The 13,100-nt window shown below is 42.9% G+C and overlaps 2 protein-coding genes across 2 annotated transcripts; both read left to right on the top strand.

Moving 5' to 3' along the window:
- Nucleotides 1–3,244: 3,244 nt before the first annotated feature.
- Nucleotides 3,245–4,330, top strand: LOC104434250. The gene is made up of 2 exons (XM_010047222.3): nucleotides 3,245–3,496; nucleotides 3,597–4,330. Exons 1-2 carry the CDS (start codon nucleotides 3,310–3,312, stop codon nucleotides 4,091–4,093), a joined length of 684 nt encoding a protein of 227 aa, XP_010045524.2. The 5' UTR covers nucleotides 3,245–3,309; the 3' UTR covers nucleotides 4,094–4,330.
- A 2,517-nt stretch (nucleotides 4,331–6,847) lies between these two features.
- Nucleotides 6,848–12,881, top strand: LOC104417749 (C2 and GRAM domain-containing protein At5g50170). Its single transcript, XM_018866548.2, has 9 exons — nucleotides 6,848–7,507; nucleotides 8,496–9,677; nucleotides 9,774–9,956; nucleotides 10,041–10,324; nucleotides 10,414–10,530; nucleotides 10,986–11,248; nucleotides 11,331–11,502; nucleotides 12,025–12,291; nucleotides 12,454–12,881. Exons 1-9 carry the CDS (start codon nucleotides 7,156–7,158, stop codon nucleotides 12,634–12,636), a joined length of 3,003 nt encoding a protein of 1,000 aa, XP_018722093.2. The 5' UTR covers nucleotides 6,848–7,155; the 3' UTR covers nucleotides 12,637–12,881.
- The last annotated feature ends 219 nt before the right edge of the window (nucleotides 12,882–13,100 follow it).

The following is a 13,100-nucleotide window of genomic DNA, read 5'->3' as shown; positions in this document are numbered from 1 at the left end:
TGAGACTGCAACAGAGAGGAGGTGAGAGAATTTCAAGGCAACCATCATCGTCGCATCCACAATTATCGATGTACGGGTTGTTGACTATATTGAAGATCTCCGGCCTCTCTCCATCACCAACTTCACCTTCCCCCTTGAGAGGTCTGCAATCCATCGCATGTCGTCGTCGCTATAGATAGGGTAGCAAAATTAGGAAGCCTTGCAAGATGATTGCTGATTTTAAGACCTTAGTTTCTAGCATCAAATTCCAACAAATCGGGAATTTGCTACCCTTACTCATGGTGTGGGAACTTGAATAATGGTTACAATTTGTTCAAGATTGCTAAAAAATCACGAATTTGAACAAGAAATAGCTTCTCCAGTGGCCACCCTTCTAATATGGAATGAGGAGGTGAGGGGTTCAAATCCCCACCTTCTCGTTGGGGAGGGACGCGTAAGTTTCGAGTGGTTTTACTCCCACGCCCTAGCAAGGTATGTCAAAAGTCCGAGTGAGTATAGAGTGGGAATAAGTAGAGACCGACAAAAAAAAAAATAGCTTGATTTTAAGTTATTTAAAAAAATCATTTATTCAATGTTGATTATTCCATTTATTCTCTCAAATTTCATATTCATCATTTTATTTAGGCGTTTTCAATTTAAAGAACGTTTCAAATTCAAACTATCAAAAATTGAGTGATTTATTATTATGGCTCGTATCAAATCTTGTGGGTGTGGAGAGGCCGCCGAAGCTCCTTCTTATTTTATTGTTTTTTTTCTTATGATTATTTAGAAAGAAATGGTTTTTATCTCCTCATTGTGATTTCTTTTCAAATAAAGTAATTTTCTTTGGGATGTTGCCATTCTCCCCGGGAAGAAGACGACAAGGAACGAAATCCTCGTCGTGGTTTCCCAAGGACAATGCCGAGTGGTGGGATGACGTCAGCCCGATCCCTCCTCCTCCCTTGTCCTTCACCCATACAACAAAATACATTTTCAACTGAAAGCTCAGAAGATTCCTCAGCTGAAATCGACGTAACGGCGAAGTGTCCATTCCGAGCATGCTCCGCGTGTCGCCTTTGCTGATTTCACGCGCCTCCACGTGTCCACCTCCACGTCCTCTCCCGCCACCGGAAGCGACCATCCTGGACAAGGCAGCACTAGACTTTTTTGCCATAAGCTTTTCTTTTCTTTTCTTTTTTGAGGTTCCGGGGAAGTAAACCAATGAATTATAGCATCTTTGACGTTAATTACAAATATAAATCAATAGCTAATGCGTTGATACAATTTCTTGTATTTCTATTAGAGCACTAAGGACCCGGGCACAATTTTTATGGACCCAAACTAAAGTCCTAGGCATATGTTGATGACCTGAGCACAGTATTGAGATCGACCCCGGTCTCAATGAATTTGAAATCAGGTGCTTGACTGGGTTTTGGACACCAAGGATTATGGAAATGATAATTAGGGTTGTTGACTAGGAATATATTTTTGATTAATTTATTTTAAATTGTCCAAACACCTTCAAATGATGAAATTTTTGCAAGATAAATGAAGCAAGAACTCGAATTTCTTCTTCCTTTTTTCTTTGAATCCTCTCACTTTTAAGAATTGCAATGCGAGAACGGAGTCGTTGTTTTGGATCAAGGTACTTGTCTGTGGACAATTCAAAAGGTTTAAAATTAGCTGTGTAATTACAAACGTGACGCAACGATCACAGGACTTAAGTGCAAATTTGCCATTTTTCACAATTGGACCAAGAGCCGTGCCCTTGTTATCAACTAGCCTGAGGGAAATTCAGACATTTCACTTTATCCGTCCCTCTCTCTTGTCCTTATCCTTTATTTTCGGTTATCAAATAAAATCCAAAACCCTGAAAATTTCAAATTAGAAAATCAACCAGAATTTGACTAATCCCAACATAAAGACGATTAAGAGTGGCGTCTAGTCAAAAGATAGAGTGACGTGACGAAAGGGACAATGATTAGAATAATATACTCTATTTATTTGGCAAAAAATTATTAATTTAAAAATTATTTCACTAATTATATCACTTGTAAAAAAATGAAAGAAATTTTTTTATCATCTACAAAAATATTTAGAATTATCAATAATGAAAACATTTTATATGGGCTAATTTTTTTTTAAATATAAATAATCATGACCTATAATTTGGCAGCAAGAGATTTTTGGGAACTTGCAGGGGAAGGGGGTGATGTGTCATAGCTCCACGTGGCGTTTTAAGATCAAAAGCATAGCATGCACCAGAAGTTTTCTCTTTTTGTTTTCTTCTTCTTTTTTTTTTTTTTTTTTTTTTGGTAAAAGAGACAGGAATTAGTAGTAGGACTCAGACTTTTTGCCCGACTAAAGTTACCGATAATCGTAACTTGTAAAAGAAGGATTTTGTTTCTTCTATAGATAAAGATAAAATTCTCACATTGATGGTAATCTCCACGTTACATGCCACTTAGATTGAAGTAAAAAGCTAATATGTAAATATATATATACACAATGATTGAGATATATGTCCAAGCTCTATCTAACATTAAAAGAAATTAACGGTTACAATAAAGATATTTGGTGACGTTATGCGTAATAAATATGTGCAAAAACCTATTAGAGGAAATGTTACTTAAAATACGAGTGAACTTTATGTCAAGTGACATATTGAAATTATAAGAAAAAAAATTATTCGATTAGTCCAAAATACATTATATGAATACCAACTTGATTTAAAACTTTTTAACTTAATCAATTTAATATTGAACATTCACAAGAACATCAAATACAATCATTCCAGACATTTTTCGCCAAAAAATTACTAGTCATCTTGGGACATTGTCGCTCGTCGAAAGAACTAAATTGGGACACCACGCAAGATTAAACTCACAAAATTAAAAAAGTTTATGGCTAGGCTGGGGATTGAGATTTTGCAAATCCCAAAAAGAGCATTCCGTAAAAACGCAACAAATTAGTTGGGGTTTGAAAAAAAGCCAGGCTTGTCCAGAGAGAGAGAGAGAGAGAGAGAGGGTCTGAACGTACAGAGGGAAGAGAAGAGAAGAGAGAGAAATTTGGGCCCCACTTTGCCACGTGTCACATCTTCAAGGCTCTTTTTATTTGTTGTGCTGGCCCCTACTGTGTAACCAATATTTTCTCGGCTTCGTCAAAGATGCTCGCTCAAAAACGGAAACTTCCAAAATCCCTCTCCTCCCCTCCTCCCTATAAATAACCGCCTCTCTCTCTCCCCCCGAACGAACGCCTCTCGCCCACGCACCGCCACCGCCAGCAGTCAGCAGCCAGCAGCCAGCGAGCTTCCTCCCCGCGAAGGAAAAGATGGTGGCGGCGACGGCGACGGCGACGGCGAATCAGGAGACCGCGCTGCACCGGAGCTCCGCCGCCGCGCTGAAGTTCCTCTGCAGCTACGGCGGCAAGATCCTCCCTCGCCGGCCCGACGGCAAGCTCCGCTACGTCGGCGGCGTCACCCGGATCCTCGCCGTCGACCGCTCCGTCTCTTACGCCGGTGCGTTACCCCTTCCCCTCCCCCTCTCGCTTTCGGTTCCGTTTCCGTTTCGATCGATGGTTTGGTTTAGTGAGACGCTGAGAGATATGTGCGGTTGCAGAGCTGATGGCGAAGCTCGCGGAGTTCTGCGGCTCCCCCGTCGCGGCGCTCAAGTGCAAGCTGCCCGGCGGCGACCTGGAGACCCTGGTCTCCGTCAAGTCCGACGAGGATCTGGCCAACCTGATCGAGGAATACGACGAGGCTTCGCGGAGATCGAGATCTTCTGCTTCTTCTTCTCCTCCCGGCGCGCGCCTCCAGATCAGAGCCGTCCTCTTCGAGCCGAGGCCGCGCGAGCGAGCGTCCCCGCCGCCGCTCTCCCCGTCGCCGTCCGCCGCGTCGAGCTCCGGCTCTTCCCCTCGCGACTCGCCTAGGCTCGTTGCCGGCGGCTGGAGCCCCCGCCGGAGCTTCTCCCCCAGGATCGCCGCCGGCGTCGGGTGCGGCGGCGGCGGCGGCGGCGGCGGATCTCCGACGATCGGCCGCTACCGCAACTTCTACGGTCCGGGACAGCCCGGAGTCGCGTGCGCCGCTGTTCACTGCTGCCGCAATTACTGCCAATAGCGAAGGCCAGGTCGGATCTCGTAGCAGTAGTAGGGCCATGAGAATCGAGAAAACTATACAGTTTCAGTTCGAACAGCAGCAGTAGGAAATTTGAATGTTACAGTATAGGTGCAGAAAAAGGATGACGACGATGGACTCTCGAGCTTTGGTTTTTTTTTTTAAAGCCTTCGTGCTTCATAGAGACTAGTCTTTCTTCCTGGATTTCCGATTCGCAAGGGAGACAAAATTTCCGTCGTCTTTTCACTGCATCTCCTCCGTCCGAACGACGTACAAATTTCGAGCGACCGTGCTGGGTCGCGTCGGTTCGATCTCTCGCTATCGTCGCTCGTTCCCCTTCCCACGCGGGCGGGAGAGATCTTTCTTTCGTGCCGAATCGCCGGTGGACGATCCTCGAAAGCTCCGGTGCGCGTTCCGATGCCGTGTGGAAGGGGGCTCGTGGCTTTCGGCCCCTCGCCGAACGCAACGCGTGTAAGTGACTGCCGCCTTGCTCGGTTTTTTTCCACCTTCTGCAGGACGCTATCTTTCTTTCTTTTTTTTTTTTTTTTTTTTTGGGAGCGGGATTGGGTTCTCGAATTGACTAGGGCATGGGCCTCGTACTGACACGGATACGGTGATTGTACTCGTATAGATCGAATTATTCGTAGACCTAAATAATCTTTCTTACATTGCTGGTGGGGAAAAGAAGAAAGGGGAAAACGGAAACTAGCTCTATCCATTCCGCTGCGTATGGTTTGATTTGCCTATTGTAAAGTACATTCTTAAGTGCATGCTAAATGAGAATCTATACATAAATTGAGAGAAAAGTAACAAAAAAATCCTAAATTTATTGCATTGATATTAATTCATTTGTAAACATTTTAATTTAACCAATTTAATCCTAAATTTTTCACATTAATATTAACTCAGTCCATCTGATAATTTAGATTATAAATCGGTCACCTGAATGCTGTCAATCTCACGTGGCACCAATGGCGTTGATGTAGATATTTTAAAATAATTTTTTACTAGAATTTCAATTTTTTTTAAACTTCCTTTTTTTTTTTGTCTTTTTCTTTGGACCGTGGCCAGTACTAGCCATTGTCAGTGATTGGCCATAGGTAGGGGCCAGCGAGGGTGAGACCCTCACGGCCTAGGCGAGGGCCCTCGTTGGCCCCCGTCCATGGCCGATACCAACCATAATCCAAAGAAAATGGGGAAAAAGGAAAATATAAATACAAAATAAAAAAATTGAAAAATTAATAAGGAATTATCTTAAGATGTCTACGTTAGCGTTGACGATCTTACGTTGATGATTTTGGCTGACGATGCCATATAAGATCGCCGACTTTCACGTCATTGATTTCCGACTTAAATTGGCCGAATTGACTGAATTGGTGCAACTGTAAAAATATTTAGAATTTAATTGATCCGATTGAAATGTTTATGGTTAAATTGATATAAATACAATATATTTATGATGTTTTTGTACTTTTCCCAATACACTAAATGTTAATTATAAATTGAAATGAAAAACAAACTCACGTGGAACTCCTACAGCGACAGTTGAGAGGAATTGCCAACGTTCAATCGCCATTTCCCGCCGTTTCCATTGATTGAACAAAAAGAAGTACAAAAGCAACTCGCAAAGATTTTAAAAAAAAAAAAATAGCAGGCCTTCAAAGATAAAGGAATTTAGCCAAGGTGTCACTATATTTCATCCAAAAATAAGATAGATTTTTATACTCCTTGTGAACGAGAGGGCCACTATATTTCACCTGGTAAAGGACAATTTGATCTGCAAGTCCTTATCCAATTCAATTTCGAAAAGAAAATGTATGATATAAGAGGTAATAAAACATTTATACACCTTTTTTTTTCCCTAAATCATAATAAGGAAGCATTGGACAAAAAACAATACTATACAGTCACGTTGGTAGAAGGATGTCCATAGACTTGAGCATGGGCGTAATAACAACCTTGGCCCGATGGGCATAAAAGTTAAATGCGGGCATTGGCTAGAGAGCATGGGCATAATAACAACCTTGGCCAAGTGCGGGCGTTCTAAGGAAAGACTTTTAAATGGAAAATACTCGATGCAAATAATTGAGTCCAAGCCCATAATCGAGAAATCACTATATAACTTTCACAAAAAGGCTTTACATGAAACGGTCCAATGTGAATATTTGAGCATCATTTGGTGACTTTTCATTATAAATGAATAAGGATGACGATAAGATCGCCGGCTTAATAGAGTCGGATGCCCATGAACGTACCATGTCGCAATGCATCCCTCCTTACCTTTTTCGACAACCAAAAATCAACATACGGCGTTGACTTCGAACGTTAAGCTAATGTTGGTGTCGACTTTCGTCATCTCATCTAGACGAAGGGAAAAAGCGCGACCCCCTCGTGGAAAATCGTGTCATTTCCAAAACATGGCGTAACACCGCAGAACACAAAGAGCCACTCTACTCTACTTTGAATAATTACAGCAATTTAGGACTGCCCCATCAATCCTCGTGAAGATCAAATCAAATCAAAGCCACTCTAGTCTATATATTCTATTACAAAAGGCTGCGTTCAACTACCAAATCTCGTTTTTCTCTGACAATTCTAAATGGGAATCTCCTAGAAATGTATAGGAAACAGCGAAAGCACCGGCTGGTCTAAGCCTCTTATTTTCCATGCCCACGAAAAATCACCTTCTCTTTCACACTTTTCCTAGAAGAGGACGTGAAGAATTCCAAGAAACCGAAACATTAAAAGCTTCGAGATAAAAAAACCGTCTTCGAGAAGTTGTCGTCCTCACCTCGACGTCTCCGAAACGCCGGAACCGAACCGCCTCTGCTCTCCCCTCCATTGCACTCTTCGATGTTTTCTCTCTCCATCTCCTACGTGTCCCCCTCTCTCGCCTCCACGTTCCTTCCCCCCGTGGCTCCACTTCAACGTCTCTCCTTCTCTCTCATCCACCACCACCACCTCCTCCACCGCCACCAGGAACGCACGCCCGCATTCCGTATCCGGAACCGATAGCAGACCCACTCGAGATCTCTAGGACTCGTCCGAGGTCGTTTGCTTCAGCCATGAGGGTGTACGTGTACGTGCTGGAGGCGAAGGGGTTGCCCGTGAGGGACTCGTACGTGAAGGTCCAGGTCGGGAAGCTCAAGTCCAAGACTAGGGTCGTGGAGCGCGCCGAGAACCCGCGGTGGAACGAGGAGTTCGTGTTCAGGGTGCACGACTGCGAGGAGGAGGTGGTCCTGTCCGTTTACCACCATGAGGATGGCCGCGGGGGGCTCTTCGGCTCGTCGGGGGAATTGCTGGGTCGGGTCAAGATTCCGGTTTGGTCCGTCGCCGACGAGGAGAACCGGATATTGCCGCCGACGTGGTTCGCCGTCGGGAAGCCTAAGGCGGGGAAGTTCATACGAAAGGATTGCGGTCAGTGTGTTCCATGTCCTGTCGTGTTTGATCAAAGCGGTGTGACGTGAATAGGGTAGTTAATTAGTAATGTGCACGCCATGACCATTTATCTTGCTTGCATATGTTGTGATCTGTCTATCCGGGATCAGGTCCGAGATGTGCAAATATTTCATATTGTTATTCGTCTTTGGGCAAATTGTAGAGCTGTTCTTTAAGTAGTTTGTGTTGATGCGGATGTTGAGGAGAGCAATGAGTCTGTGGTGATTAGAGGAAAATTACGGCGCATTACCGTTGTCCTGACTGAGAAAGATAATTTATTAAACTAGGAAATGGCCGATCGTCAAGGACTAGAACTAGTTTTTGTGATGATGCTTCTTCAAGAAGACAAATTTTTCAGACATTAGGGAACTGGGAACTTAATGACCTTGTTGGTCGGGTTATATAAGGTTGAGCAACTGGGTCTGTGTCCCTCCATGCAGCATTTGAACCTGCGGCAACTAATTTCTCTCCCCGTGAAAACTATGGGGAACCTTTCTGGAGATATCTAAATTTTACTGCTAAAATGTCCCCTCATGGATTTGTCCAACTTGGGTTGGTTTTTTTTGGATCCCATGGTGGGCCAGCAGTCCAGATTACCTATGTTGATCTTGCATATTTAATTCTACTGGGCATTTGGATATAGATCATACATGTGATGGCACAAGTCATTTTATCAATTTACCAAGCATCTGAAATCATTATATAACCCATGACGAGAATTTCCTTTCACACATCAACACTATCTTTATAAGGTGCTAAATCTGGAAACCACGCTTTGTGGAATGCTGCCATTGGGATCCTTTTGTTTTTGTCTCCCGGCTTCCATTTTAAATGCGAGATTTATCTTCGATCCTTGGACATATTCGTCACTTAAGATTTAGTGGCATTGTCCATTCAAACTTATAAAGTTGTCTGCCAGGGGGAAAAGTAATTCTAATTCTAAAATTTGATGCACCACACAATGCAGGGAAGATACTTGTATCGATTTCCTTGCATGGAAGTCTCCAGGACACGTCTTCCGACAGTCCACTCTTTCCCAGTTCAAATATCAACTCCAATCAGGCTGAAGAAGAGATGGCTTTAGCTAAATCTCAAGCCCAGAAGATACAAGATGGGAAACATTGGATGAAGGCTATCGCAAATCGTTTGGAGAAAATCTTTGCCAAACATGAGGATGTGTCAGAAACTTGTGCCTCATCAGAAGTATCTGGTACTCCATCAGATTATGAGGATTGTGTGGAAAAACAACAGTCTGATTACAGCTTTGAAGAAGCTCTTTCAATGATGCAGTCAAGGGATTGCCAAAGAGAAATGCCTGAAGACCTTCAAGGAGGCATTCTGTGTGATCAGATCTATGTTGTACGACCATATGATTTGAACATTTTTCTCTTTGCACCAGACTCTAAGTTCAGGAGAGACCTGGCTAACCTGGAGGGAACGACAGATTTAGAAGAGGAGCTGTGGACGTTGAAACAAGAAGATCCGCCACTTTTAACACGAACTGTTACCTCTACTAAGGCTGCCACAAAGTTAGTGAAGGCTGTGAAAGCGACCGAGCAACAATCTTACCTTAAAGCAGATGGAAAACACTTTGCTATCTTTGTAGAGGTAAGTACTCCCGAGGTTCCTTATGGGAATGCATTCAAAGTGGAGTTGCTTTACAAGATCATGCCTGGACCAGAAGAAGGATCAGGAGAAGAGTCTGCACGTCTAATAATCTCTTGGAGGGTGAATTTCCACCAGAAAACCGTGATGAGAGGTATGATCGAAGGAGGTGCTCGTCAAGGTCTAAAGGACAGTTTTTATCATTTTGAGAACTTACTGGCTCAAAGTTTTAGGACACTGGATTCTGCAGAGTTGTCGGACAAAGGTCAGATCATTGCATCCCTGGAAAATGAACAGCAGTCAGATTGGCAATTGGCCATCAAATACTTCTGCAATTTCACCATGCTTTCCACCATTTGTATGGTTGTGTATGTCATTATACACATTCTACTTTGCAAGCCTAGTGAACCACGGGGTTTGGAATTCCTAGGTATTGATTTGCCAGATAGCCTTGGAGAGCTCATTGCATGCGGAATAATAACCATTCAGGTGCAACGTGTTTTCTACATGGCTTCACATTTTGTGCAAGCCAGGTTGCAGAGAGGTATGTGCTTCATGACATTTCAAGCACACTTTAACCTCCGTTTTGACTCTGAGTGATTAAGCCATCTTAACTAGCATGGCCGTGTGTTTTTGTTAGGTAGCGACCATGGCATCAAAGCCCAAGGTGATGGATGGATTCTTACTATAGCTTTGATAGAAGGGACGAACGTGGCATCCTTGTCTTCAACCGGATATTCTGATCCATATGTGGTTTTCACATGCAATGGTAGAACAAAGACGAGTTCTGTTAAGCTCCAAACTTGTGATCCTCAATGGAATGGTGAGACCCTATATTGTACAGGTCCGTTTGTGTTTCCATCATATCATGGGCTAACAATAAGTCCTTTGGATGCATATTTTGCAGAAATAGTGGAGTTTGATGCTATGGAAGAACCGCCTTCAATTTTAGATGTGGAGGTTTTTGATTTCGATGGTCCATTTGATCAGGCCACTTCTCTAGGGCATGCTGAGATCAATTTTTTGAAACATACATCCACTGATCTTGCGGATATGTGGATCTTCCTTGAGGGGAAGCTGGCTCAGTCTGCTCAGTCGAAGTTGCACCTGAGAATCTTTTTGGACAACAACAATGGAGTGGAAACAATTAAGGAGTATCTAACAAAGATGGAGAAGGAAGTGGGAAAGAAGGTAGGCATTGTTGAGACTCTAGTTTTGACAATTGTTTGTTCAGTTTGATGATAATGACATGTCATTAATTCGATTTGTGGCATGTGCAGTTGAGTATGAGGTCACCTCACAGAAATTCTACATTCCAGAAACTGTTCAAGTTGCCACCGGACGAGTTTCTCATCAGTGATTTTGCCTGTTCGCTCAAGAGAAAATTGCCTTTACAGGTTTAATCACATCTCCCGTTCGTGGCTGTACCCTTTGCTGCAATTGGTTCTTTTGTGCGTAAGGGTTACTCTTTATGTGGCTTCTAACCCTTTTTAGGTTTGGATTCTTGGAAGTTGCAATTGTATGGCAATATGCCAAAGCAGCAGAAAAGATTTGTAAAGCAACACAGATAATTAGAATCTCAAGGTGAATTTTTTGCTTGACCAAGAAACTAGACATAAATGCTAGTGAAGAAAAGAGCTATAATTACCAAACATAAGGGACTTTTTGAACATTTCTTTGTGACTAATGTTAGACCTGAATGAGGTGGGCTTATATGCATGATGTTGTTATGTGTTAGTTTATCTGATTTGGTGGCCAGTATGTTCAATTTGCTTCTCATTTTCTTCTTGCATGACGTTTATCCTTCAAACAAGTATGGCTTGCTTAGATCTTGTACAATTGATTGATGTAGGGCCGCCTTTTCCTATCTTCAAGAATTGTCGGGTTTTACGCCAATTTGTTTGGTCATAAAACCAGGTTTTTCTTCCTTTGGGAAGACATTGAAGATATTCAAGAGCTTCCACCCTCATTCATTTCTGTGGGTAGTCCATCCCTTGTCATCATTTTGCGTAAGGGTCGAGGTATGGATGCAATGCACGGCGCAAAGTCTCAAGATGAAGAAGGCAGGCTTAGGTTCCATTTTCAATCATTTGTTTCGTTTAATTCAGCAAGCAGGTATAGGTGTTACATTGTACTTCCCTAAATGAATGCAATTACTGGAAGTGGAAGGTGATCGATCATGATTTTTGGTGGATAGGACAATTGTGGCCCTGTGGAGGACCCGAGCTCTGATGCCTGAGCAGACAGAGCAGATTGCCAAAGAGCAGTATGATCAAGAAAACACCACTGTGTTGGTTGATGAAGCGACCATTCTGGATAAAAAAGATGCAGACATGTCCATAATCTACTCTGCCGAACTCCCTATTGAGGTAAGCAGACAAATCTTTCCCAATTCTGCTTGGTAATGTTGCCTTGCAACTTCTCCTTTTAGGAACCGAGAGATGTCAAATTGTTCGAACCTTGTATCTTGGGGCTTGGGCAACAAAAAGTGAATTCCTATGAAATTCGTAAGGCTGTATATGATGTAGAATCGACTACTTAGGTGTTCTATCTGTACTGGTTGTTTCTCCTTTGTTGAATAGTTGACTGCCACTTGTTATTCCGGATGGAAATGCTGGCCATGCAGTGTGTTTCTAGTGCCTGTGACCAACGTCTTTTTTCTTCTTTTCTTTTTATAATTTTCCCCATAAAGTACTCATAATTCTGCAAAAGTGGAATCTGGAATAATCTGTTCCTGGTTCCCTACCTCATTTCATGTCCTTTTCAAGTCAAACCAAACCAGTCAGTAAATTCACTCGCCAACCAATGGAGAGGTCGAGAACATTTTTTTTCCTGATGCATTGCTGGCTGCTTGGATGACTGCATGGGATGACATTTCGAGCGACGTGCAGATAAGCTCCTTGATGGAACTCTTTGGTGGAGGGAAGAAGGAGCATCAAATCATGGAAAAATCCGGTTGCCTTAATTATTCAGCTACTGAATGGGAACATGTGAAGCCTGGTACCTTTGAGCGCTCGGTCTCATACAAATTCAATCGCCACATTTCGATATTTGGAGGGGAAGTCACCATCACGCAGCAGAAAGTTTCTACTGATGATGGGTGGACAGTCGATGAGGTCATGGCCCTCCACAATATCCCATTTGAAGAGTATTATCGAGTATGTCTTAGCTTCTATTTTTTCCATTCTTCTGGACACTCAAAGCCTTTTTCATTCAATTTCTCTGTCAAAGTCTCCTGCCATTGCTTTTCCTTGAGCTGCCTGGCTTACCTAACATCTTGTCTCACAAGCCTGAAAAGTTTTTCTTCGTTGTATTTGCAGGTGCAGTTAAAATATAAGATCGAGAAATCGGGCCAAAATCACAGCTCCTGCAAGTGCGACGTCTATATTCACATCATCTGGCTCAAAAGCACCAAGTTCCAGCACAGGATTACTCGCAACATAACCAGTAAATTGTCCCAGAGATTAAAGGACATTTTTGAGCTAGTAGAGAGACTCTCTTAGCGACACGTCTTCTTAAGTCTCAGGTACCCCGACTCTTAAAATTATCACTGTATCAACAAGTCAATGAAAATTATCACTGTATCAACAAGTCAATGAGAGATATCACACGTGTTGTTGTAGTCCTGTTTCTTCTTTGTTGATTGAATAGGAAGACAATTTTTTTTTTCCTCAGTGATTGGCTGTTAAGTGTGACAGAATGAACCGAAACTGCTGACTGCATCATGCTCTAACTCGGCATGTTGCGATATGTCTGTTCTTCACCATTTACCAGGAGGCGTTTATGGTGATTGTCGTTTCGCTCTGCAGTCTGATCCTATACTCACATTGAATGCATTCGAATGTTGCACTGGCCGTTTCAGTTTTGTCTCGATGAGTAGGACTATTTTCCTAGGCTGCGGTCCCCGTTGTACCGTCGACTTGCAAGCGTCTGTCTGGTTCGTTCAACGCGTCCATTTGATGAATTG

This window comes from Eucalyptus grandis, chromosome 2, assembly GCF_016545825.1.
Source record: "Eucalyptus grandis isolate ANBG69807.140 chromosome 2, ASM1654582v1, whole genome shotgun sequence".
NCBI lineage: Eukaryota > Viridiplantae > Streptophyta > Magnoliopsida > Myrtales > Myrtaceae > Eucalyptus > Eucalyptus grandis.
Note: the sequence above shows the minus strand (reverse complement) of the source record. Positions and strands in the feature narration are given on the sequence as shown.